Here is a 26,088-nt window from a genome sequence, read left to right as displayed (position 1 = left end):
TTCTTTTCTTTATTTAAAATACGAAATAGTTGTTTTTCTTTTGTGCCTCCCTCTTGATGACCAACTAAAGTTTGTGCTATCTGTAACATTTTGTAATTATTGCATATTTCAAATAGAAGTGATTATGATTGTGCTCTCAAGTTATGTCTCCCAACAAAAACATAATCATGTTATTAAAAAGTACAGTTCTGTGTTTTTTTTTGTAACATTTTGATTTAATCACAAACATTTTAAATAGGACTGTTGATGCTCTCAAGTTATGTCTCTCAACAGAAACACAACCATATTCCTCAAAACCTTTTAACTATGAAGAGAGGAAGAGGGGGGAAAGTGAACTACATCTATTTTTCAACTTTTTTAGCCGTCACTGAGTGTCACCAATGCAACCCTTTCTAATTTTATCAGAAAACAATAATATAATTTAAAACACTTAATAGATATATAGATAGATATGAGTTGGGAATTACTTCTTTATGACCCACAACTCAATAAAAACAATAGATGAGCAAAGCCATATTTTACAACATGTGGAGTTTTGTGATAATTAGATCAATACAAATATAAATAAATACAAACACATTGTGAAAACATTCCCAATATCCCTGATAAACATGGATTTACAGGTGGTGGTTAACTATATTAAAAAAAACACCTTAGCTTTAGAGCAGCGCTTCATTAACTGTATTGATTTTTGTAATTACAAATGTAACAAATTTATTAGTAGCTGTTTGCTATAATTGTTTAACTAGTTTTTAAAAACGTGATTATATTCTCAAAGCTTTTAATTTTGAACATATACAATGAATAGATGCAAATATTTAACATTTCCAGTCCCAGCAAAAACAAACGAAATTCAATTTAGGGTCAGTTGTCAATCTTAATCGTATCACTGATATTAAATGTTTGTTTTTTTTCTGTAATAATAAATTTGGCTTTTACATTGACAAAATTATTTTGCTGGGCAAGCAATACATGTCAATGCAATACAATGTCGTTTCTGTAAAACAAAACCAAATATTGCTCATTGGAAAAATGAGTTGAAATCTCGTAATAATACTATTACACGTATTAACACCAAGAGTGGCTTCATTTATTCAAAGATGATGTCTTTTTTTCTTTTTTCTTTTTTTTTGCTCTTGCTATAATTGTCCTATGTATTTAGTATGGAAATGCCCGGTCATGTGTCCCTATTTCTGTCTGACTGTATTTCTTGATATGTGCAATTTGAAAAAATAAATAAATAAATAAATGACGCTCCTATTCAGTAGGGGGCGGTGTGGTTATTTGTGTTCCTGTTTGTAGAAGAAGAGTCTGTTTAGGTCTGTCACCGCGGCGCATTCTTCTGCTCGACAGTCGACACTTTCGCAGCATTGCAAATGATTCGGTTGGAAACTTTTATGCTCTCCACTTGAATTTACCCGACTTGTCTTTATTGCTTTATCAAAGCACGAGTAATGTACCGGCCCGGTCAACATCCGTGTGGTCCGCCATCGTTCGGTGTTCCACCATGCCGCGGCCCTCCGTTCAACGACGGCGCCCCTTGTGGATCTTCTCCTGGACATTTACCTCCAGGACCGGCCGGATCATTTTCGTCTTCGGCGCCGCTGCACAACCAATTTCAACAAAGACCACCAGGACCTAATTATATGAATGTAGGTACACCAACAACATACTCATGCTCGGAGGCAGGTGGAACAGGGCAGTTTAAAAGATAATTAATTGTTAGAGGACCTGGTAGAAACATCAATACGTATGCTTAAAATAAAATAATGTTTTATACGTGTTAAATTCATCTATTGTGGCGACCCAATATACTGGACCTATTTTTTTTGTCACTACAGTACATTTGGTTCGTGTCTACCAGCTTTACAAGTTGGTCGGGTTTTGTACATGGTAGTAGTAATACGTCATTAAAGAAGTTAGAATTGAGCACTGAAGTAGGAACTGCATACAAATTTCTCAGTTCAACATTAAGTATTATCTTTTTTTACTTGAATGTTCATGAATAATTGGATTAGTCACGGTGAGGGAGGTGCACTAAATGCTTATTATTGTAATTCCATAATTAGCCTCGACTTTAGAAAGATGCTAAATATGAGAAGTGCTTGCTCCTTCTACTATATCGCTGTCAAAAGAAACAATCCAACTTTAATATCATTCTCCCAGGCATACATCAGTCATGCACACAGATCTAAATGCAAGATACTTTTTCCTCTTACTAGTACGAGCAGTTTGGCACAAACTCTACTTGTCATTGAGCCTTTTCCACTGGCAAAACTGAGAGCTCCCAAATAGACTACAACGGGTCTGTATTTTTATTGCCTCATCAGCAGAGGTTCCATGGATGCGGAAAGGATACTATATGATGAAGGAAACTGCTAAACTTTAATAGGTGGAGCAGATTCACCATTGTGGTGCTATTCTAACACTTGAGGATGTACAGCTAGAAATTACAATGATAAACATGTTTTACTTAACAATTTCCACTTTTCTTTCTGCCCTCACTTTCTTCTCAAATGAAAGTTTTGATGTGTTGTATCGTTTATTGCAGTTTCTGGTGGTATTTGAAGTGGAAAACCAACGCGAAAAATGTAAAATAAAGTGTCATTAATCAATTAATACAACATCACCAAATAAATACAAAATTACGATACTTAAAAACAACAAATATACAGTCAGTTTGGCTGAAGAAAATGTGCAAGGCGAAGCATGACGCACCGGTCTGTAGACGATGTTATAAAACCTGCCAGGCGAAACACCTCCAACATCACAAAACATTTAAAAGACAAGCACCCTGACCTGCATAAGGAGCTCAAAGATCGACAGGTAGGCCTTACATACTTTCTGGTTGATAACCTGCTTCTTTCCCCCCTTACGCACTGTAGTTATGACTGACCTAATGTACAACTGGCTACATGGGATGCGTAACAGCAATGCATTAAGGAGCGGCTACTACGAGTTGTCCTTTCATAAAATCTTACGTATCACATCACCCAAAAACACTACGAAACTTTGTGTGGTGATTAGCTCAGTAGTAGAGCAACGTCCGTGACCCGACTAATACATCTAAGCAAGTCTTCAATGTAGGTGGAGCTCCCCCCGGACATTTTCTCTCGCAGTCTCTCTCGGACGCTCTCATCTATATAAATAAAGACACAATAAGAAAAATAAAGTCTTTAATGACGTTTTTTTGGTTGTCTTTTGATTTGGGAAAAGTACCGAAAAGTATCAAACTACATGCTGGTACCGGAAGTCTACTTTCCTTATCCATTAGAATTTAAAAGTGGTACTTTGACTAACAAGTAATGACCTTAACTCTTTGACTGCCAAAAACGTTAAATAACGTTTAGTAAAATCCTATGGAGGAGTGCCAAAGACGTTAAAAGACGTTTGTTTCAAAACAGAGGTGAAACTAACCATTTTCTATTGTTGATTACTGACAAACAGAATAAGGTAGAAACAAACTTTTTTTCTCTGATGAAAGATGAGAGTCCAATCTTTCATTTGGTAGTATGTGTGTTTCCATAGTCCAAACACATAATTTTCTGTGGACCTTGAAAGATCAGTCAAAATGCTTAAATCGGCTGGCACCCACGGCATCCCTTTTCTGAAAACGTCTGGCAGTCAAAGAGTTAATTTGTTCCATGCTCAAAATTCAATTCCTCAATCCATCATTTGTCTGCTAAATGGGCGTCCGTCAATGTTTTCGTCATTTGTCAACGATGTAGGCATTCGTCAATGTTTCCGTCTTTTGTCAGCAAAATACGCATGCCATCATATCCGTTAGTACTGACCTCGGTTATTAATGGTTACATTGACGAACGAAAACCCACTTCCGACACTGCTTAGTCCGTCAATTTTTCAAAGTTTCCTATCAATCGTTAATTGACAACAAAATGGGTGTGCGTCAATGATGGACCTTCCGTCATTATTGATGGAATGCCCACCTCTGGGAAATAATAATTTGTTGCCGAGTAGCTGCAGCTGGCTTGCAAGTCAAATTCTTGCAACACAAAGAAAATAAATTGACCAAGCCACGGCTCCTATCTCAAAAAACACATAAATTGGGGTGCTCCTATGTCAAGGTACCACGGTTTGCTTGTTAGCTTAAATAGTATAAATATGCCATAAATATCACAAGTCTTTCCTGTAAAGTACGATTAACATAAATTCTGAATGCTCTCAGCCCCACTGTAGCTCGTTCTCCATAGACCGTAGTACAGTGATTACTTTGGGAGGCAACCAGCAGCTTGCCTCTCAGCCACCACCATCACACCTCCCTGTCCCCCAATGGAATCCAACACCTGCCGAAAATACACCAGACAACAGGTATGTAGTCGTACATGTAAATGAAAGGCAAATGATGATGATTCAAATGCAGATTTATTACATTTTTCAGTGACAATGCTGGAGAAGAATTCCTGAGATGTATAGCTGCAAATAAACCTTTCCCAGACTATCTCAGAGGAAACATGGCATACAATCTGGCTGATGCACTAAAGTCAGCCAGTATCCTGAAGGGGGCAGTCAAGACAGACCATGTTTTCCAGAATCGTTCAACCAGGAGCAAAAGTCAGACCAGGAGTCCTGACCGCAGCCGTGGAAGATCTCGAGCCAAAAGCCGCGGGCGTAGCCGTGCGCGAAGCCGAAGCAGAAGCAGAAGTAGAAGTAGAGGAAGGAGCAAAAGTCGTGTTCGTGCAAAAAGCCGAGCGAGGAGCAAAAGCAGAGCTCGCAGTCGAAGCCAGACAAGGGAGAATCGTGCACGTAGCAAAAGCCGACCAAGGTGGTCATCGTCACGAAGTAACAGTCTGGACAAAGGCCATGCTAAAAGCAGAAAGAGGGAAATAAACCCCAGCCACTTTGGTGACACTGGTGCTAGTTGTAGTACTGGTCTAAGAGGCAGTAGTTTGTTAGAGGGACTTAAGATGGTCATGAAAAACACACAACTGGAAAACCAGCTGCCCTCACTCAAAGAGGCAATCCTATCTGTTCAGGTAAAAAATATAATTCCTACATTTATTTATAGTTTGTGGATAAAGGTGTAATATTAAAGTTGCAGGAATATGTCACTGGTGTTGGACCAAAACATTGTACCTCCAAAATAGTCACTTCAGAGGACCCCAGAAACTGCATGTTTGTTCAACTGTTAACATTGCATCAAGAGAACAAGCCATTTTCAACACTTTATATTGGCCAATAATTTGTAAAAAAATAAAAAATAAAAATAAAAAAATACACCCACACGTGGTGCTGACCAAAAGCACAGAATTTTGAAAAAATAGGAATTTTGCCCAAAGTGTGACTTAAGAGGTTTAGGCCCAACACCAGCGATATATGTATGAGGGATTTTAAAAGCACTAAATTAGATTTGCTGGTACCTGCAGAAACCCTGATTTAAATGTACAAAGTACCTATGCAAGTCCTAATGATCCAAAATGATTTCTTTGATATTCTGTAAATGAAACTTAAATGTCCACTGTTTAAGAAACTTTTTTTTCTCTCCAGGCCTCCGATAAAAGCAAAAAAGTGCAGCGTGTCTTCAACGAGCAACAACATGACACGTCCTTGCAAAATGACAGCATGCTCCTGCCTCATGACAGAGTTGGCAGTGACTTCTCTTGGCTTCAGCCTAAAAGTCAGACGACTTCAAAAACTGATTACGTTGAAGATGAAGAGTGGTTCCTATATGGTGATGAAAAAGAGTTGGCCAAACCAAAGTGTGATGAAATGAAGACTTGTGATCTGGGCAGTCAACAGCAGAACCATGATAAGTCAAATTTCCGTGTTTTGGATGGTCTCTCCTCAAACCAAGTCTTTGCCAATCTGGACAACAATGAGTGTGAGAAGATCAAAAAGATATTGAACAATTTGGGCAAAACCAACAATAGTGAGAAACCGTTACCTTCTGAGCCAACTCTTAGTTCGGCAGCAGCCTCCCTGGGATTGATATCATCTCACACCCCAAATGTGCGGAGTGCTTTGGAGTCCCTACAGTCACTCATCAAAGGTGAGAGCATTTTCCATCAAATATTAAGATTATTAAATTCAGTAGGCAGGGATTGTATTATTTACTACCAGCCTCACATGCTCACAAGAATGGCATGAAATTGAAAAAAAAAAAGTCAAGCTTGCAAAAATGGTTACTTTAACCGTTGTGGATATAAAAAGTCTACAAACCTGTGTTCAAATGCCAAAGTTTTGTAATGCACATAAATGAGACCAAGATAAATCATGTCCGCACTGCCATGGATACAAAAAAAATGCCAGAGAAGCATTCACTTAGCTTCGCCAATTGTGCGGTATAAATACGATAGAAGCAAAGTTTGACCCTCATTTAAGACTGCAACCTAGCATGTCGCTGAATTATCAGGCTAACATTCTGTGTTTGGCACTTAGCCCGTCCTACAGCAAGCAGGCCAACTCCACGTCGCTCTTCAGCCCAAGCCTCTCTCTCTTCCAGGTCTTGGAAGCGAGTAAAAGCAAACCCAATATTCACCACCACTACACGTTTCGTAGAGGAATATTTCCTCGTTTTGGTACGGTCAGCCATTGTTTTTATGAGCAATCGCTCCAGTCTCTGCTCAAATGCCGCCCTGCCAGCCCAGAGACACACCCTCCACTCTGTGATTGGCTGGAGGGAAAACATTGAGTATCATTTGTACACATCCAGCATTTATTTTTGAGGGAAATCCGTCGGACTATACCTTTTTTAAAGCATGTATTTTTTATTGATTTTGAATCAGTTATGTTTTTCCGTACATCATACTTGGATGTTTTTTTTTCTCCCCATTTGTCACTGATAAGGTTTTATGTCATCTGCACATGACGGTGGACCAGATCCGTTGAAAACTGCTGTCGGATACGCTTCCCGTACTATGTTTTTATTGATCGATACTTGTTTTATGTAGATTCATAACATTTGGATTTTGCTTTTTTAAAGCAACCAAGGAGAAGCGGGAAAAATGTGAAACAGTTGAGACATCTCTGTCGTCCTATGATAAGCACAAGGTAAACAATTTCTGACAGAACATTATGAAACGAGCATACAAACGTAAACATTTGTCACTTTTATATCAGTAAAGTCAATGTCAACAAGCAGCTCTTTTTGTTTATTTTTTTTAATTATTTTTTACAACCGCGCATACATGAATTAGGACGCCTGTTTTTGGCCGACGAAGTAGATGACACAAGGACAACGGTGTGCCCCGATCTTCATGGGTCAACATCTAACTCTAGAAAGAGATACATACAATTCTCATTTTAGTGACTCAACATCACCACAATGGATTTGAAATTAAATGGATGGATGAACAGAATGAGCTTTAACTACAGACTCTCAGCTTTTAATTTGTAATTCGAAGGCATTTACATCCAAGTAATGTGTGTGTATGTATGTATGTATGCATATATATATATTTATTTTTTTGAGAGATAGATAGATATCAGGGGTGTCGGGCGATTACAGTTTTGAAGACAGTTTCAGTAGTGGCCTTGCAGATCAGCCCCAGGGATTATTTTATTCATTTGTTTTTCCCTGTCCTTGGTTTAACTTGTCATTTGTATTTTCTAGCCAGGTGATGAAAGTGAAAGGATCAAAGCCAAACGAGCAAAAATAGCTCAAACTGAAAATTTGATGAAAGAAGTAGGGAACTTGCTCAAAGAGGAAGGTACAGTAGTCTTAATTTGTATGGTCTTTATTATATAAATTGCTCCATTATTATTATTATTAAATGCATTCAGCAACGTACTGTTTTTGCAGGATTCGATTTTCTTGTACCGGTCATTGGGTTTTACTGCCAGATATGTGAGGAATTCATTGGAAATTTAAGTACTGCTGAAAACCATGCAGCCATCCACTGTCCCCGTAAGACTGGCCGTGTGAGTATTTCTTTTCCATGACAAATAATGTTTGATATATATGTTGTATTTGTCAGATTTACATCAAATAAGTAAAAATAATGTGAAGGGAATGTAAAATTGAGCACTGTCTGTTTGCCACGTTGCCCCATCTATATAAATGCCTCAATGATTTGAACTGTTAACCAAATGTAATATTCTATTAGAAATATATTTAAATATTTTTACTTTTACATTATTATTTTAATTTTATTTTTTGACAGAAAACAATGGTGACTAAACATCCAGAAGAGACGAGAGGTCACTCCAGCTGTAGCAGCAGTAGCAGCAAAAAACACCATCCCAAATTGTCCGAGGAAAGAGACAGTTCTACAGATAAAGGAGATAACAGGAAACACGTGAATCATAATGATAGGTCGCATGAGAGGGATCACAGAATCAAACATGAGAAGGAGGATCATAGTAGTCACAGGCCTGGAAATGAAAGTGATTTGATCAAGGAGATGAGGAATGAGAAGATGCTCATAACTGTTTGTGTTGGATCCTCAAATGTTAAGGAGGAGCTGAATAAGAATATTGGAAGTCATACTAAAGTTAAGGAGGAAACATCATCCACTGGAAAGTTTAAAGATGTTAGCAAAAAAGATGCAAAGAAAGAAAACAAAAGCCACAACTGCAGCGGTGACCAAGGAAATGAATCCAAAGTAAAGTCACACAAAAAGAAGAAGAAGGACAAAAAGAAGAAGGACAAGAAGAAAAAGTAGGATGATGATTCATAGTGGTACATTGTGCTTGCTTGTTAAGTTCAAACCTCAACAAATGTCACATCACATTACCGTCAGACAATAACATTTGTACAAGGCCCGTCCATCTCATCATCTCCATTGTCACTTTTATTTACATTGAGATGTTGCAAGCATATTTTTTGTTCTTTTTGAAATACTGTAAAAACTTAAAAAGGTGAAAACAAGCTATTTTTCTTGGCTTCTGATTTCAAAAGTGATTATCCATCAATTTGTTGTGTGTATGTAAAAATAATATGAGGCGATTATATCTATACGGTTTTAAGTAAGGGACCTCTACTACATTGTGGCCCATGACAAACGTTAGGCATCCCTGCAATCTAGAGTGATTTTTTTTTCTCTTTGGATGGTTTGTTTCTAGTGTTAATCATCCTTTGGTTAAACAAACTGAAATTGGGTATCGGTGAAGTCATTCCATTTTCTGGCAAAATCGAAGCCGTAACCACGGGCTTATAGAAAGACTAACAATGTCGCTTACTCTGCGTTTTAGAGAAGTGAAGCCACCGGCAGCCATCTTACATTGCTACTCACTCAGCCCGCCTAACTTGAATGCATCGATATCTCTGCAGCGTTTTCATGTTATTTTCTGCCTCTGCAGCCAAAGTGCCACCATGTATCACATATGGTTGTACCAATAAGTCTGGGAGAACCACTTACGTTACATTTCATCGCTAAGAGACTTTTAATGTTCTCTTATAAAGTATATCTCTGCTACTCTTAAGATTTGTCTGCATTACAAAGATCCTAGCATGCATTTAAAAAAAAAAAAAGTAGTTCGTAACAGTGGCAACTTAAGATGGCTGCCCTCTGGTTTCAGCCACAAGAAACCTATTGACAGTCCATTCATATAGTCCGTAGCCGTAACACGCATATGGGCCTAATAGGGCCTGTGCAGGACGTATTCGTCATGTTGGTTGCAACACGGCTATTGTTTACATGTCAAAACGTACTCTTGTCGTGTTGTCGCCGATTTATTGTCATTTATCTGGCCGAAATATTGAAATATGGCGACCCAAACTCTTGCTGTATTAGGGGGTGCAGCAACACCTCCCACAATCACAAAGGTAAACATAAAACAATAACAAAAGAACGGAATAAGTTTTTACAGGTTTCCTGCTTGGCGGAACCCACGTTTCTGAGATTTTAAAGCGTCGACATATGGCTTGGTTGTCGGCCATAAGAAGAGGAAATAAATCACCTTTGACATTCTGTCCTGAGCAAGTGTGCTCCGTACATTATGTACGTTATTAAATTTACAACTTACACAAGATAAAGCAGTGTCGTAATTTAATTTATATAATTACATAAATAATACATTCATTTATACATTAATCATTTAATAATATGTTACTTAATGTAGCTTAAAGGTATTATAGAGGATTACTACAAATTAAGTTGTCTGATTCACTTAAAAATCGCTTTACAACCTTGTACTTATGGTTAACAAACTTTTTTTTGTAAAAAGCCGTTTATTGAGCAAACCACAAACCGCCGTTGGGGTACTCATTTGCCGCAGAATCCTCTCTAATACCTTCAAGTGGATTTATAAAACAAAACAAAACAAAAAAGGTACGATTGGGAGTGTCACACTCCCCTATGCCGTGTTCTCGTCATTCACCAAACACATTCAAGAGTTTTGAACGTCCCTTTAGGAATGCTACGGAGGCTTACCTTGCTTTCTTTATACATGTTTCACATTGCGCACTGAATGCGTTGCGACGTAAATAACAATGGCGGCGTACGTCCAAATACAATTTCTACAAAATGTATTAAACTGGAAATATTTTTGAAAAAATGACGAATAATTATGTTAGTAACAACCAAATAACTAATATAGAGCAAACTCATTACAATCTGAGTTCCTTTTGACATGCAATGCTTCAGAAAGCACCTTATAACCCCATGTGCCTTATGTATGAAAATGTTTTCAAATAGATCTGATCATCGATATTGCTTCTAAATGCGGTGCACCTAATGTTCCATAGGATACGGTAAATGAAAAACACAATGGACAGACTGAAGGTCGCTTGGCGGCGTTGTGCATCTGCTCACTCCTGCCAGAAACCGCACAAATGAAGAATGACCAACAAGTAATGCGTACAACACTACACATCCTCGATTAAATAAGAACCAAGTATGTACAAATTTCAAACTCACGAGTTGCGGACACAACTTGGCGGCGAGCAAAAATGGAAGAAGAAAAAAAGACCATACTGCTGCTCAGTGTATAAAATAATATCGAGCAAATGAGATTGCAATTCAAATATGACAAAACACCTCTGGATTCAGGGAATGTAGTTTCCACTGTGTGTGCCGCGTCTTCGGCCTTCCTGTGCTACCTAACTTCGGGTCCGACCCCTCAGCTTGGTACCACACGATCAGAATTAGGTAAGTAAACGAGTAAAATATCTCTTGTGCCAACAAGTTAAAATGAAACTAAAACATTCTTATATTGCCACTCAGAATGCCCGCTTAACTTGAATATGTTGCTTTCTCTACAATTTTTTCACGTTATTTTCGTTCTCTAAGGCGTTTGACGCTACTGTGTATGGCATACGGTTGTAACAAAAAGTCTCGGAGAAGTGATGTACGTATTTGGGCCAGTTTTTGAATGAAGTTTTGGCAGGGTTTTTGTTTGTTTGTTTGTTTTGCCAGACTCCTACCTTCCCTATTTGTCCGGGCTTGAGACAAGCAGTCGGTCTCATCATTTTGACAGCAGCTGCCCAAGGTAAGCAAATAATTCTTAAAAAAAAAAAAAATCCTTATTTGTTCTCTGTTAATACAGTATGTAATTAAAATTGTTGATATAATTAGAGGTGGGCAAGTTATTAGTCTGTCATTCATCAGAGCCATGGGGACCCTTCCGTCATCGTCAGTCCATTTTCAAGCCGAACCATGTAATCATCAGTCAGTCCTTTTGTTTTAACTATGCTTCCGTCATCACTTTGTCACAACTATTTTAGGACCGACAGATTGTCTGTACTAGACCCAGTTAGTGAAGAGTACGCTATCGGATGAAGAAAAATACTTCCGTCAGTGCTTAGTCGGTCTTTATCTTTTTAAGTTTCCCATCATTCATCAGCAAAACAGATGTCCATCATACTGACGGAATGCCCACCTCTGCAAGTGTGCTATTGTTGGCCGCTGTTAAAGCTAATCCTTCATACAAGTATGGTCCCAAAAACAATCTTTCCTCGTGTTTAAAAAAAAAAAAAGCACCCAGAGAGAATGCACAAGTTTATTTGTGAAAATGATTATAAGATGTAATATGAAATAGCTTGGTTATTGAGTGCTTTCAATTAAAATATATATATATATTTCAAATATTGAAAAGGGACTGTCGAGTTGGAGTATTTAGGAGACTAACGTGGCAGCTTCATATGTTGCAGCTGTCCAGCCTGTTCCCATCCAACGGCAGAATACTCAATAACAAGGGTCAGCTCTCTACATCAGCCGTGACTTTGGAGATGCCCAGCTACCAAATCAGAACCAGGTCATCAATTGTTGAGTCGCATTTACTTAGTAAGTTGTCTATATATATTTTTTCTTATTGTGTATTTTATATACAGTATTGTACGACTGTGTATTCGGGCCACGCATAAATATATATATTTTTTAGAGGTTTGGGGCAATATTGCAAGGTTATAAAGTGGCAGATTTGCGAGAGAAAAAAAACTCAGAAACTTACGAGAAATACACGTAGTGTACTACTCAGATGTTTGTGCCAATAATTTTTCTGTCTGGTTTTCAAATAAGGAGATAGTAATTTCTTTAGCAGAGATTAACCATATGATGTTAAGCATTCGCTCTTTGAAGCGTTGGGTATGGAAGACACCTCGCTTTGCCAAGGTCCACACCCTGAGGATCAAGCATTTAAGTTAATTTGTTGAAATGTATATTTACTTGTACATTTGTTTCCAGAATTATTATTTCCACATTCATACATTTCGGTATTTTTATTTTTTTTTGTACAAGTCACTAAGTTGATTTGTCGAATCCGCTGCTCTCCGTCATTCACTTGCATTTACCTAAAGTATGCTAACTTCTGATTGGTTAGTGTTAGTCATCTGATAGGGGATCAGGAAGTGTTGTTACTCTAGCTGCCATGTATGATGAGTAAAGTTTAATTTAAGAAGGAGTCAGTCTCCATCCTGCCTTTTTATTTTATAAACAGTGTTCATTAACCACCAACAAATGCTCACATTAGACTATAGCTACGTGACGTGTAGTTGTCGTAAATTTGATTTTTTTTCTCGTAAATTTGCCACTTTATATAGTGGCAATTTTGCGATTTTTTTTTTTCTCGTAATTGTATTGTATTATTACCACCCTCTGAAAAAATATATACGTGGCCCTAATTTACGCCGTTGTAGTATTAATATTGCAAAGTAAATTGTCTTTATTTGTTTTCTTATTGTGCATTTTATATACAGTATTGATATTTTTTCTGTTTTGTGGTTTTTGTGCACCATTTAATAAATTTGATAGCAGTTTGTCTTGTTTCTTTTTTTGCGCAGCAAAAGTGTATTTTTACTTGGGTATTTCTAATGACGTTTTGGTAAAAATGTACCCCTACAGGAAGAATGGTGGTCTTGTGGTTAGGTCTGCATCACAGTTGTAAGGTACAGGGTTCGAATCTCAACTCCATCGTCTTCCATGCTTATGTGGGTTTTCTCTGACTGTCTCCAACATTCAAAAGCATGCATGTTTTTTCTAGCTAGAATGACTACCTATTTTTCTGCGTTTTTTTTTTAATACACGTGTGGTTGCGTGCATTTGTCAAGACATCGAAGAAGAGGACAGACGCCAGTACACCGAGTGATCACTGCTCTGTGTCCACATAGACAGGTTATAACACTGCTCTGTTTTTTTCCTCGTGTTGACCACTGCAGACAGTTTTTTGTAACTTGTTAACATTCTCAGGTATAACTCTGTAGTTGTCGACCACACAAGGGCGCCGTTTAACAGTAGAACCAGAGCTGTATTGAAGCTTAAACTTTGATGTGTTGTTACTGTTAACAAAATTATGTAATGTTTTTACCTTTTTGGCGTTTTAACTTTTCATGTACCTGTATGTATATTATTCCTATGCTGGCATTTTATTGTATTAAAAATATTATAAATATATACAGTACAAGTATAAAATATTTAGAAGAGTCCTTATTCTTTCAACGCTGTCGGATTTCCATAGCAACCACTTTTCAGCAAGGGATTAAGAAAAATGTCACCATGGGCTGACATAAAATATATTGATGAGTTCATCGTCGGATCTCGTCGGCGAAGAGGAGAAGACTTTGCCGAAGAAGAGGCTACAGACCAGAGAGTTGTTGTCGGCTGGTTGGTTTATTGAGCATATTATCACATTACAAAATATAAATTGAAGTTAAAATAAAAAAATGAAGAGAGAAGCATGGGGGTGACAATGTTAAATTCTGGGCTGGCTTTTCATCCTCAGGACCTGGACAACTCCTTTGTGAAGTTACAGCCTGGTAGAAGATCATGCAACATGACAATAATCCAAAGTATTCCAGCAATACAACCAAGGAATGTCTGGTGAACAACAAGATTCATGTTCTGGATGTGCCCAGTCAAAATCCTGACTTAAATTCTTTCAAAAATACTGTGGCGGGACCTGAAGCGGTCAGTTTATGCTAGACGCCCATCTAACTCTAACCTCAAAGTAGATGTGAAAGACTGTCACTAAAGAAAGTTTTTGGATGAATTTCTCATTGCAAAAGGAGGTGCAATGTCTGATTAAGTGAGAGGTTCACATACTTTTGCACCAATGAAATCTTGAGTTTTTCTTAAATCAACAACTTTTGTTCAAGAATGAATTACAATATTATCATTATTTTTGTTCAAGTCCATTATTTTCAATGTCAGCATTGTAGAAAAAAAAAGTCTAATAACAGTTCGATTTTATTTTTGTTTTAAACGAAAATAGGATATAGCACAAGACACAAATCGAAAAATGACTTACTATATGTTTGTTTTACATTCCCGGAAGTTGCCACCGACAGCAGTTCTCAAACTGACCAGAAGATGGCGAAGTGCGTCGTCTGTAGATGATCTAGTGTTCTGTAATGATCAGACAGTAATGATCTGAGTTATCTCAACACATTTATTTTCAGCTTTAACAACTTACAATGAATTCTCTACTTAACTCTGGAATTTTTTTCTTCCTTTTTTTTTTTTTTTAGTAAAGTGAACTTATTCAAATGTATACCACTACAACCACAATAATGAGCTTACTGGAATTAATATCTACAACAAGGTTTAGTCATTAGAGAAGTGATTTTGTAAAGGTAGAATATTTTGCTGCAGATTTGGCTATATGCTTTTTTTTATGTGCAGGTGGTAATAATGTTGTGACTGGTTAGTGTATGTTCCATTATGTTAATATAACTTTGTTAGTGCCTTACTCAAGAACTGACAAATGTATGACTCAAAAATTGTTGACGTCCGTTACAAATGATTAAGTATGAGTAGCCAACGCAGCATTTTATGATTTCCACATGAAGGGATGAAAAAATTATTGTCCTGACGTTTGGAAATTGTATCTGCTAGCGCAATGATAAAACATTGATTGTACTACACAAGAAGAGCGGAAAGATGATTGTTCACAAATCAAATCTTTGTCAAGTTTTCAGTTTATCTACTGACTGTGGCAACAGCTGACAGTCTTATTTATTTATTTTATTTTATTTTTTTACTTTCGCCTAAGAGTATGAAGAACGTTTTTTTTGTTTGTTTTTTTAGAAAAGGTTGTGTGCAGTCAGTGCAATGCTGTTGTGCAATAGTGGCCGGTTTGGTGAGTCAGGCTTCACTAACATTCATGTCTCATCACTGCAAGTCCCAACCTGCTCAAGACTGTAGGGTCTGAAAGATATAATAACATTTTTAATACCTAAATTTATATACCAACTATTGTTACACATATGAACATTTTAATTTTCCATATTAACCTTTGAATTAGAAATCTTGTGTCTCAGCAGGGCACATGATGTTGACCTCGTATGCTCTAACCTTAAGCTTGAACGACGTTGTTTTGTCTAAAAAGTTCCTTCTCCGCACTTCTTTGCCAAAACACATTTGGCTCTCACAGTCTGCCTAGACACTGATTGGGCCAGAAATTCGTTGTTTTAAATACACGCACATCTCACCAATGAAAACAGAATTCGTTTTGAAATAATACACATACACATACATTATTGTCTCTATCAGTTATGTCCAGTTCGGGTTGTTTTGCGAGATATTGTTTTGGGGAAGTCAGACCCTTCAACTATGTCCCAGTTTATGCACCAAATTTGCCCCTGAACGTTTGTTTACATTAGACTTCGTCTTGCCACCTCCTTTGGAAAAGTACTGGCTGAAATGATCAGAGGGGCGGATTTTAAGAAACTATATATAGCGTCTGCAACCCGGAAGAGGGAACACATTCTGACGCTCAGAAATTCCACGTTCTTAAGTGATGTACCTGAGTGTTGAATGTTCCAAGAGATCTCTTGTTTGATTAAAAATCATTTTTGCAAAGAATGTATTTTTCTTACAACAACTCACCCTCATATTTGAACACGCAAGGAGGACAAAATACCTCCAAATCTTTCAATTGGCGACCACCGACGTTTCGACAGTTTCCAGCGGGGCGTTCAGGGACGGGCAGAATTCTACGGCCACATAATAATTAAGGTAAGTGGACAAATGAATCCACGTTTTAGGAATTCTGTCTGTTTCAGGGCGCGGCGGCTGGTAAATTCGTCGTGTAAAATTATTTTGAGGCTGGAGTCTGTGTAAGAAAAATAGTGATGAATTTTGAAATCGTTTGCTTGGACGTGAAAGTCCCAGATTTCGGATTTTACCACGGTGTTTGAACTATACACGTGGTGACGTGGTAGTGTATGCGGAAATGCGCAGATGATATGCGATCTTTTTGGAGTTATAAAGATTAATAACGATCGCTTGTAAGTCAGTCTGGGAAACATTTTGTTTTTACAATTTGGTTTTTACAGACGATAGATACGTAGATAATTGATTTGAAGTCTGTGTATATGAGGTTAAGAATAACGATCGCTTGTAAGTCAGTCTGGGAAACATTTTGTCTTTACAATTTGGTTTTTACAGACGATAGATACGTAGATAATTGATTTGAAGTCTGTGTATATGAGGTTAAGATTAAGATTAAGTTGTTGAAGTTGAGAGTAAATCAGCTGGGGAAACATTATTGTTGTAACCAAGCGGTAGATGTATGGGCATTGGTTTTACGTCCATACATATTTAAGTTGAGAGAAGTCGGCTCAAAAAGCATCTTTGTCTTGATCCCTGCCTGATGCGCGGGAGAGACAAACACTTTGTTTTTATGAGTAATAGATTCTTGGGTAATTAGATAACGAAGATCCTTGAATAAGTGTTGCCGATTAAAGCTGCGGGAGGATCGACTGCTTCATTTTCTAGGGACAAAAGACTCAACTTATGGAAGTCAGATTGACATAAAACGGACTTAATACGCCGTTTTAAGATTAATCGATAGGTCTATGAATAATTGGATATTGACATTTTTAGACAAGATATAAGAGATAAGATGTATTGACTCAACTCGTGTAAGTCGGGCTGACTAAAGCATATTTGATACGACGCTTTAGATCAAGCCAATAGGTCTATTGAATATTCGTGATTAAAATTCAAAGACAAAGAAACTGTTGAAGCTGGGGTAGCGCAGTTGACATCCGGATATTTATGTGTTGATATGTCGTACAAAACGACATGTCTTGTCTGTCCGTTGTGTGTGTATGCCGTCTGATCGGTGAAGAAACTCTAACGTTACGGTAAAATCTTAAAGGGACCGCGACGAGAACAGTTGATTAATTCTGTTATAAGTGAGACGTCACTTCATTTAAATATTAATACAACTGAACTATGATAATCTACAATATAATATAATACAAATCAATAAGCTATAAAATACCTGAGTTAATAATTAAGACGAAACATGGACACTCTATTTGAACTCAAAACACAGTGGTTTGACCCGAATGGGATTCCGTTGAGTTTAGATGGGATGACGCTGGATAAACAAATTGGAAACGCATGCGCTGTGGCTATAGGGATTTTACCTACAAAGGCTAAACGAGAAACAAAAAAAGAACTTTGCGACTGGATGCAAGACGGCTGTAGAAAAGGTTATTTTCCGTCATTACAATCTGCAGTGTGTCTAATCTCTTTGATGAAGAACGTTGAACTTGCATGTGTGAAAAAACGTCACGAACTAGATGAGCTGGTGCAACACACATCTGTAATTTCTTCGAGTGGAAGAAAAGCCAGAAATGATCGAAAGCTTGTTGACAAAATAATGAATAATGCTAGAATACTAGCTTTAGGTATTTTTGTGAAGTTATAACCATTTATATAACTAAATAATGATATAAGACTAAATGATTTGACCTGATATGACTTCCGCTAGTCGGAATTAAAGCTTCCGGATTAATCATACCGTTTAAATAATGACTTAAAATGTAATTAATATTGAACGACGGGACTTGATTATATTGTGAAAAAGGTTAGTTTATTCTAATAAGATATGGCATTTGTTCGATGGTTTTAATGACGGCAATTTAACTTTGAATGTGCGTACACGGCGACCGCCCGTTAATAATGTTATGAGTGTATGTAATTTTATATAGAGGAGAGTCCCGGACGTATCTTTAAGAAAAGTGTATTGAAAAAATGATGAATACTGAAATGTTGCTTTGCAAATAAAATAACTGTATAATACAAATTTATGTAATAAAACAAATTAAGCCGTTTAATAAGCGCTAAACGGGATAAATTAATTAGACGGTAAAATTACTAATAAAACTTCTAACGCTAAAACCCGCAATTGTCTGCGTTAAATAATTGAACGACATTATATAAATTGTTGCCGTAACTGATTTTATAAGCCCCTTACATAAATTTCTTAAGCACTAACGTTGAATACTTAAACTGGCTTCAAGAGTGCAAATACGTCATATTTAAAAATTATGTTTGCTATAAAACGAACGAATATTAATACACAAATAACATAGAGAGGTATAGTTTTAAGATATTATAAAATTTAGATGCATGTCTTATGCTTGTAGAGCATGGGTGGCTTTGACTGATTGTAGTTGCTATGACTCATTCCCTTTCTCGGGTTAAAAAATGCCAACAGCCATCAATCTTTGTAATGAGGTCAAATAAAATGTTTTTATAAAAGGTAATGTTAATTGTGTGATTGTTTTAGATTAAATAGTTTAGTCTCTACTCTTATTTTAATAATAATAATAATAATAACTAAAAACAAATAACTTGGATGGCAATTAATGTGGAATAATTCTTATATAGATGATTGTTTTTTCCCTTATGATTTTGTTTGTGCGCGAGAACATTGTTTAATAAATTTTAAATATCTTTTCAGAATCAGGAGACACACCCATTAAGGACAATTGGGGTCGCACCAAAGTGCCATGTTCCGGTCCTGGGGATGAAGTAATGTGTTAATTATAATTTAAAAGGAGTTTTTTATTTATTTTTTTCTCCGACGTTTATAAATAGAAAGTAATTTTAATCTCTCCTGAATATATTTAACCTTTGAATTCGACATTTGAAGTCTCATTACAAACAGACTGGGGAAGCTATCTGGAAGAAACACATTTTTGACATAATTTGAGGTGCTATGTAATTAAAATCATTCCTGCTTTGACGTTTGACCAAAGGCTGACTTTACGGGCTGCGGCCTCCATTGAGAAAACATTAATTGAAAACTACACACTTATTAATTAACTATATTTGTAAATTGTTAGAGTATATCTGTCCTATTTTATCCTAAGTATTATTTATGAAGGTATGCAAAACATATTAAATTAAATATTGTAAACCATAACAAATATTGACATATAATTAGCAATTATTTAAAATTGTAAACTTTCATTGTTTTAATTATTATTTTTTATTATTTTTATTTAATTTTTTTAATAAAAGAAGTTTTTGGTTTTAATATTTACTGACATGTTATAACCTAAATACTGTTGGGGCAGATTTTAATGTTTTCAGTCGAGTGAGGATTATTGGTCAAGGGTCATTATTTCGGAACAAAGTCAACTGGCGGGACACAGACCTCTTTAAAACCCCCACCCACAGAGAAACTGCAACTGCCACCTGTCACCACCACCAGCAGGGCGGTGGAAAAAGATGCCGCCATACCTGACTACACCTGCAGCCTGCTAACGCCAGATGGAAGGGCGGAGATTCCTGCCGACTATTGCCACAAAGACTGTGCCATCATATACAAATGTGAAAAAAGAAAAACTGCTCCACTGCCAAATGAACTGTTCTATGAAACTGCTCCAAATATTCTGCACAAGCGTCTTCAAAGCGTTCCTGCGTCCAGAACTGTCCTACGAAAGAACTATGCCATACGAAGGCCACACCCAACAAACAATGCTCTCTTTGAATTGCTGATACCGGGCCATATGATTTGACGCTGACTGTTTGCACTGAAATCTATATTTTGACATGGGTAGGGTTATAACATTTACAGTAAAACATTTGGTAAATTTAACTAATTGATTGACAACATTTTATATATACAAATTTTTTATATTTTAAAAACTTTTTGATGTCTATTTTTGATTTGATCTGATTTGTTTATTTTGCTATTTTAAAACAGTCAGTTTTTTGGACAAACATCAAACAGGGGGACTAGTAAGCTTAATGGTAATATTAAAACTAAGGGCAACTTTATGTATTGATAATATTTGATTTTTTGTTAAATTTATTGGTTAAGCTACAATATTTTAAAGTACAAAAGATAATATTGGTAAATTTAAAGTTTCAGAAATTGAAAACAGCTAATATGAATATAGATAAGATATAATTTATTTGAACCTTAATTATTATATTTTATTTTTTAAAACTTGGTCTTTTGATATTTTCCCAAATTCTCTTTTCAAATTTAAACACTGGCTTGGGATGCATTGTTGAATTTACTGGTTAAATATAAACTTTTTCCCCTCTTTTTAAAATAAATACACAAGCTAAATTTAGGTACTGCAAAACTTTATATATTAGTCTGAAAAATTCTCTAAAGCGATCTTTTTCAGAAGGGGGAATTATTAGTTGGTCTGGGTATGTCATTGCGAAATAAAAAATAAATATAAAATTAAAAGTTAGTCTTAATATGATAATTAGAGATAGTCCGTGAGAACGAATTTTATAGGAGGACCTTGGGGAATTTTTTGGACCATGGAGAAGGAGTAAGTTTCGGCAGAGACGACAAATTAAGGTGAATATGTTCCATTTCTATTTTTATTAATCCCTGGGGCCCTGGGGGAAGTTGTTATTTTTTGATTTTATTATTGAGGCGAAAGTTGCATTTGTTTAATGGCCGGAAGCACATTTGACATGCTATATCTATAACAATAAGTATTATAATAACATATTTTAATAATCACATTCTGTAAACAAAATTGGCCTTGTCAGATTTGAACTGGCTAAAAAAGATCTTTATTTTCCTTGCAATCAATGTGCTTAGGTCATTAAAAAACCAGCCAAAGGCTGGATCATAATTGAATGTCACAACATACAGAATTTTTTCCACAGGACGGGCCTGCAGAACTTTACTAAAAATTTACTAACCCCTAACTAATAACACTACCAAAATGCTCTCTCTCAGAAGAAGGGATGTGAATAAAATGTTTATTAGTGACTAATAAAAATGTCCTGCACTCAGACCTGAGGTGATGGAGGGGTCAATCAGTCCAATGACGCCGACACCTGGTTCGTTCAACATCCGGCCTTCAGACCTGCCGGGTCCACTTCCTACTCAACCATTACCTTCAGAGAGACCACTGCTCGAGCCACCTGACCAACTGCTCGAGCCACCAGGGGGAGTCAACAGAGAAACCAGTCGACTGCTGCTTCCAGTGTCAGCTAACGAGCTGAGCATTACCCAATGGAAATAGGAGTAATGTGTCCCTTTTCCCCGGCGTTGCAAAAAAAAAAAAAAATGAGCCACACTTTCAGGAAACAAACCCCAATTCGATGAATTCCTACATCTCTGGCAGTAGATGTGGGCTAAAGGATTCATCCATCCATTCCCCTGACCGCTTGTCCTCACAATGATTGTGGGGGTGCTGAAGCCGATCCCAACTGGCTTCGGGCAGGAGACAAGGTGCAACCTGGACAGGTTGCCAGCCAAACGCAGAGCTGAAGGACTCTGTTTGAAAAAAACAACAACAAAACGCAAGCAACAAAACCTCCCTAGCCCAAACGACGACAAGTCTTCAATCGCGTCCCGAATTGCACATACACAATGACACTCCTTTTAATCCTTAACTGCCATGCCAATTTCCTGAAATCCCCTGCTACAATTTTTTGACATAATCATAACCCACTGTCTTTATATGTGATATGCTTATTTTGCTGAAAAAACTGAAAAAACAAAATATCTTCTGATGAATCACACTGTTTGACATATGACGGGCGTCCTCTCTTTGTTAAAAGGGTGTTTTTCTTCTTCCTGTGTTGCACCTGCTATTATGATGATGAAGATCCCGTGGGAATCCTTTGGTAAAAATGTTTAAATATTTAGTTGTTGGGCTTAGTTAGTGTTTACGTAAGCCCAAAGGGCGGACTGAAAGATATAATAACATTTTTAATACCTAAATTTATATACCAACTATTGTTACACATATGAACATTTTAATTTTCCATATTAACCTTTGAATTAGAAATCTTGTGTCTCAGCAGGGCACATGATGTTGACCTCGTATGCTCTAACCTTAAGCTTGAACGACGTTGTTTTGTCTAAAAAGTTCCTTCTCCGCACTTCTTTGCCAAAACACATTTGGCTCTCACAGTCTGCCTAGACACTGATTGGGCCAGAAATTCGTTGTTTTAAATACACGCACATCTCACCAATGAAAACAGAATTCGTTTTGAAATAATACACATACACATACATTATTGTCTCTATCAGTTATGTCCAGTTCGGGTTGTTTTGCGAGATATTGTTTTGGGGAAGTCAGACCCTTCAACTATGTCCCAGTTTATGCACCAAATTTGCCCCTGAACGTTTGTTTACATTAGACTTCGTCTTGCCACCTCCTTTGGAAAAGTACTGGCTGAAATGATCAGAGGGGCGGATTTTAAGAAACTATATATAGCGTCTGCAACCCGGAAGAGGGAACACATTCTGACGCTCAGAAATTCCACGTTCTTAAGTGATGTACCTGAGTGTTGAATGTTCCAAGAGATCTCTTGTTTGATTAAAAATCATTTTTGCAAAGAATGTATTTTTCTTACAACAACTCACCCTCATATTTGAACACGCAAGGAGGACAAAATACCTCCAAATCTTTCAGGTCCCTTTGGATTTACTTAAATTTAGATTCCTCTCTCACTTAATAGTCCCTATATTACAAACAATAGCAAGCTCTTTATGACTTTTTGAAACAATGTTCAGCACACGCAATAAATAGAACGCACGAAGATTCCGACAAAAACGAGGTATCAAGGATTCAGATGCTGTATTTTGAATTGAGGTGGATGCACACAAACGGGAGAACAATATAATTAATGACAGTAATTACTTCATCGTGGCATGGGACTACATAGTTGGGTGATATTTTGTGACTTATGATTTTGTGTGATCAATTGGATTCTTTCACTACACATATAGCCTTTAAACTATTGTTCATGAGACGTATGATTTAAGAGAATTATTTATCTCCAATCTATACCACTTATCCTCATTAGGGTCATGGTTGTGGTGGAAAACGTGCACTTTGGACGATTATCGTCACACACGCGTGGTTTTAGAATGTGGGAGGAAGCCAAAGAACTGAGACGGATGTGCTCACCACTAAACCACCATGCTGCCGTGTCCCAGACAATTGTTATTTTGAGAAAATCTCAACGCTAGTGTAAAGTAAAGCAAAGCATGAGTCATATTAGTGTGTCATTTACATGTCCAACACAATATGAGAATGATTTTTTTTCCCCCTGGTTTTGTGCATGCCAGCTTGGCCTAGAGCTTCACTGCGAGTTGTCGTGACTTATCGGAGCCTGTAGGAAAGCCTCAGGGGGAAATAGATTGCATTACACTGCACATGTATGTATGTTGAGGTCATAGCTCAAATTTAATGTAGTGTTGTTTTCAAAGTTTTTAAAAAAAAATTTTTTTACTTAGTAGCTTCACATTAAGATTGCTTGATTCTGTTGCCCTTTGTTTTTGTTGTGGATCAATCCTTTATTTACATGCCAATTGCTGTAATTGTTAAGCGTAACCACACCCACCCTGCATGGGCAAAGACAAAGGAGCAGTAGTTTAAACACACCACAGAACAAGGACAAAGCAGGGTTAAGGTGCAGGGTGTGGCCTGCATATTTCGCAGTCTGACAGGCCTTACTACCTTCAGGCAGTTGTCACCTTTCCACAGATAAGAAAACAGTTGAAGACTTTGCCCAAATCCGTTGAAGGAAATGCTACATAAGAAGATCCCTTAAAAATACAATGTAGCGTGTATTTAATGCAGATAAACACAGCTTGGTTAAAAGCATGATACAAAATGATGAGTAGTTTGGATCAAAGTAATTTTAACTGGAGCTAGCTTGGTATCTCGCTTTTCTTTTCTGACTATATTTATGACACACTTTTAAGATGGGAAAATGAGCATTTACATGATCAAGAGTCTTGTCATAGTTGTGCATTTAATTTAACAACATTTTAATAACACTTTTATCCATTTAACTCATTGAATAATTACCAACTGATTTATTGGTTTATGTATTTAAATAATGCAATAAACATTTTTAAATAAACAATTAATTTGGTTAAATAATTGTTAAACTGAATTGTAAATAATATACATTTTTAAATGTAATACAGGGGTGCAAAAGTCACTATCCTGTTTCATTGTTATATATATACACACACACACCTTTATTAGCTCACAATTAGAAAAAACAAATCCAATCACTTATGAGGTTTAGTACAAAATTACTATGCACACCTGACTCTTAAACCAAACCTTTACATTGACATACAGTAGCTTTGTTTTAACAGTGAGGAAAGAATGCTATCAGTGGCAAGCTGAAAAGAAATGTGCACTGATATGACCATAGCCAAATCTTCCTGTGACCTTGCTGGTTACTAACTAGCAAGACCTATTGTGTCGAACACACTGCTTTAAAAAAAAAAGAAAAGAAAAAGGCTGGGCAAGAAAAGTGCACAAATACTATATTATATTATAATATTAAACATAAGGTCAAATAAATGTTGTGAGTTCGCTCCTTTATCTGAAACCACATAACAGACTCTCCCTCGTCGTATTCCTCGAGTCACCCCACCACAAAGTTTTGTGCTATCGATTCCATTTCCTTGGCTGAGGCAATCGGGATCATATTAAATGTAGTAAAAGGGATAGAAGAATGGGGGGTGCGCGCACACATCGCCGTGTTTCACAAAGGCAAGTCACTAACAACCTATTTAATCTTTGTTTTCACACACACACACGCACACACACACACACTTTTGTCTTTGTATCTCAGTAAGGACATCTCATTGACATAATGCATTTCCTAGCCCCTTACCCTAACCTTAACCATCACAACGGATTGCCTAACCCTTAACAACCCCTAACCCCAACCAAAATCCAATTCAAACCTAAACTCTAAAACCAAGTCTTGACCCATAAAAAAAAGTCTGAACTTGTGGGGCCCACCAAAATGTCCCGAAAAGTACAATTATAGTTAAACCGTGAAAAAAAAAAAAGAGGACAGAATCTGTTTCGAACACGCACCCCTGACTCTGTTTTCGCCATCGCTCATGGAAAAGTACCCAGAGAGTATGTTTTGTCTACAAATGAAAGAGAGGCGGTCGGTTTTAACTATAAGAAGCCATTTTACACGCGGAAGAGGCACATTCGGCGCTCTGAATTCCACCTGTTAAGTGATGAATTGGAGACTGTCACGATGTCCAGAGATCTTTGTTATTAAAATCATTTTTGCAAAGGTGTATTTCTTGAATTTAAATCTGTCTTCAAGTTTTGGAAAACACAAAGAGGACATATAATTTTATTCCTCTTCAGTTATGGACCCATCATGTAGCAAAGACAAAGGCACACACACAAATGGAGAGGCGGAGCACGATGGCAGCTGGTGTCGCACAACAAAATTAACATATATGAGCCAGGCCTGTCTACCTCGGACAAGCATGTAATTCATGACCAAATTTGATCTCCGACACTTCGATTGAAATGCCATGCCTCTTTAGTATAGCAGACAAAAAAAAAACCTTTTATGCATTATAAGTGAACGTTAAAGTTTTCACAAGCTGGTCAGAGACTGAAAGGCTTTGCTACCATAAAGATGGTAAGGGAACTAAAAGCTTATGAGCAGCCTGATAATGGGC

General features: G+C 37.0%; 1 protein-coding gene and 1 long non-coding RNA gene across 3 annotated transcripts; both read left to right on the top strand.

The window, feature by feature from the left end:
* The first annotated feature begins 1,290 nt into the window (after window positions 1–1,290).
* Window positions 1,291–8,827, top strand: LOC144061147 (uncharacterized). The gene is made up of 8 exons (XM_077581305.1): window positions 1,291–1,652; window positions 4,187–4,329; window positions 4,400–4,994; window positions 5,506–6,007; window positions 6,941–7,008; window positions 7,571–7,667; window positions 7,760–7,878; window positions 8,121–8,827. The coding sequence occupies exons 1-8, from the start codon at window positions 1,455–1,457 to the stop codon at window positions 8,619–8,621; spliced, it is 2,223 nt and encodes a 740-aa protein (XP_077437431.1). The 5' UTR covers window positions 1,291–1,454; the 3' UTR covers window positions 8,622–8,827.
* Window positions 8,828–15,467: 6,640 nt separating this feature from the next.
* LOC144061806 (uncharacterized) lies at window positions 15,468–25,692 on the top strand. 2 transcript variants are annotated; one of them, XR_013296276.1, is made up of 2 exons: window positions 15,468–16,349; window positions 19,093–25,692. It is a non-coding gene; the product is annotated as an uncharacterized LOC144061806 (long non-coding RNA). The 2 variants fall into 2 exon arrangements; XR_013296275.1 differs by lacking the exon at window positions 15,468–16,349 and adding an exon at window positions 16,356–17,836.
* Window positions 25,693–26,088: the final 396 nt, after the last annotated feature.

Source organism: Vanacampus margaritifer, chromosome 12, assembly GCF_051991255.1.
Source record: "Vanacampus margaritifer isolate UIUO_Vmar chromosome 12, RoL_Vmar_1.0, whole genome shotgun sequence".
Lineage (NCBI taxonomy): Eukaryota > Metazoa > Chordata > Actinopteri > Syngnathiformes > Syngnathidae > Vanacampus > Vanacampus margaritifer.
Note: the sequence above shows the minus strand (reverse complement) of the source record. Positions and strands in the feature narration are given on the sequence as shown.

Bases quoted from the DNA above. Each gene is read 5' to 3' on its own strand.
- LOC144061147 (XM_077581305.1), top strand. From the start codon at position 1,455: ATGTACCGGCCCGGTCAACATCCGTGTGGTCCGCCATCGTTCGGTGTT. The intron at 4,330-4,399 runs GTATGTAGTCGT...TACATTTTTCAG, and splicing joins GAAAATACACCAGACAACAG to TGACAATGCTGGAGAAGAAT. The intron at 7,009-7,570 runs GTAAACAATTTC...TGTATTTTCTAG, and splicing joins CGTCCTATGATAAGCACAAG to CCAGGTGATGAAAGTGAAAG.